Source organism: Merops nubicus, unplaced genomic scaffold, assembly GCF_000691845.1.
Source record: "Merops nubicus isolate BGI_N331 unplaced genomic scaffold, ASM69184v1 scaffold36508, whole genome shotgun sequence".
Taxonomy (NCBI): Eukaryota; Metazoa; Chordata; class Aves; order Coraciiformes; family Meropidae; genus Merops; species Merops nubicus.
In genome coordinates, this window is record NW_008625741.1 from 1,690 (window position 1) to 3,605 (window position 1,916).

Sequence of the window (1,916 nt, forward strand, 5' to 3'; positions counted from 1 at the left end):
TAAGAGTCACTTCCACCCAAACTGATCCCATGATTCTATAATTCCTCCTGCTTGTATTGATAACAATAACAATAATTCCCCGTGGAGGAGTGGAGCAGACAGGCTGCAGGGGGGGCTGCTGCCACTTCTCTGCTCCTGTCACCACGGGAAGCTCAGAGTTCAGAGCAACCCCTGCCCAGAGGGTTTACAGCAGTGACTGAAGCTTGAGGGCAGGAGCTCAGGAGCTTCCTCTGAAGGTTGCCTGGCGTGGCCAAACCCTGCAGCAGCCTCTGGGTTTCTTCTCTGCTTCCTGTGTGGTGGGGCAGAGCTGTCCCTGCCCCCAGCAGGCTGAGAAGGTGGAACAGGAATGGGCGGAGCGAGTTCCTCCACTGCTTGTAAAGTCAGAGCAGTTCTGGGTGAAGGGACCTTCCAAGGGCACCTCACCCAACCCCCTGCCCTGAGCAGGGTCATCCCCAGCTAGAGCAGGGTGCTCAGAGCTCCATCCAACCTCCCCTGGGATGGTTCCAGGGATGGGGCAGCGACCACCTCTCTGGGCAACCTCAGCCAGGCTCTCACCACCTTCAGCATCTACAATTTCTTCCTCCTCTTTCCTCAAAATCTCCCTCTTTGAGCTTCAACCCATCCCCCCTTTGTCCTGGCCCAACAGCCCCTGCTCCAAAGTCCCTCCCCAGCTTTCTGCCAGGCCCCTGGCAGTCCTAAAAGGCCACCCTCAAGTCTTCTGCTTCTCAGAACCTTCCTGATCTTCATTTGCTGGTGGTGCTGGAGACCTTGGGGCCGTTTCCTGGAGGAACCTGTGGGCAGAACTTGCAGCTGCCTGCTCTGGTGACTGCCCCTGAGGATTGTGAGCTCAGAGCCCAGCTCTGCCCAGAGACAGGCTGCTCGTGGCTTGGGCTGGTGCTGTCTTCAGAGAGTGCTGGGGGATGGAGTGAACTCCAGTTCCACCCTCTGCCATCACCCGAGTCCCACAGCAGCCCTGGGATCTCCACGGGTGGGTTTGCACTCCTTGGAGCAAAGGTGTGAGGAAGAGGAGCTCTGGTGGTGAAGGCTGCTGGGAAAGGGGAACAGGGGGGAGCAGCCTGAGGGGCTCCCACCCACCCAAACCAGTAATCCCAGGAGCACTGGGCTAAGCACGAGGGCTCTGAAGCATTCCTGGTGTAGGACCACACCAGATCCACCAGGAATAACCTCCAGGAGATGATCAGCAGGAGGGGCCCAGCCCTTCCCACCACTCTCACCCCCTCTCCTTTCTCTTGGGGGGCAGATGGTGGCCTGGAGGAGATGCTGGAGGAGCTCAACAGTGGGAAGGTGATGTATGCCTTCTGCAGGGTGAAGGACCCCAACTCTGGCCTGCCCAAATACGTCCTCATCAACTGGGTGAGTGGGGACAGACCCTTTTCCTTCCCCTGCTGGGGGGCAAATCTCTGCTTCTCCTCCCAGGGCTCTCTGGAGCCCTCCTGGGGTGGCTGCTGTCCCAGGGCAGGAGGCTCAGGGTGTCCCTGGGTGGTGGGTTGGCCCTGGTTGGACATCAGGGGTCCACCCAGGAGCTCTCTGCCCTCCTCAGCTGGACAGGGGAGAGAAAAGACAACCAGGAGATGTGGAGAGGGAGAAATAACACCCAGAAATAACTGACACAGGCAAGGCAGGCTGGACTTGGGGAAGTTAATTGATGAGTGATTAAATCAGAGTCGGATAATGAGAAGAAGGAATCCAAAAACACCTCCCCCCACCCCTCCCTTCCTCCCAGGCTCAACTTCCCTCCTCATTTCTGCTCCACCTTTTCCCCCCAGCTTCTCAGGGGGTGGGGAATGGGGGGGTTGGGGTCAGTTCATGTCCTCTCTGCCCCCTCCATCCTCCTCCACTGGAATCTCACCCAGAGATCCCAAACCCTCCTGGCTGTGACCCTGGGCACCCTGCTG

General features: G+C 58.6%; 1 protein-coding gene across 1 annotated transcript in view; it reads left to right on the top strand.

The window, feature by feature from the left end:
* DBNL (drebrin-like) overlaps positions 1–1,916 on the top strand; it is a gene marked incomplete at both ends in the record, with an annotated part of 4,955 nt that overhangs the window by 1,478 nt on the left and 1,561 nt on the right. The window contains one exon of the mRNA XM_008945790.1: positions 1,262–1,374. Within this exon, the coding sequence (XP_008944038.1) occupies positions 1,262–1,374 (113 nt within the window). The remainder of the gene's footprint in view (positions 1–1,261; positions 1,375–1,916) is intronic.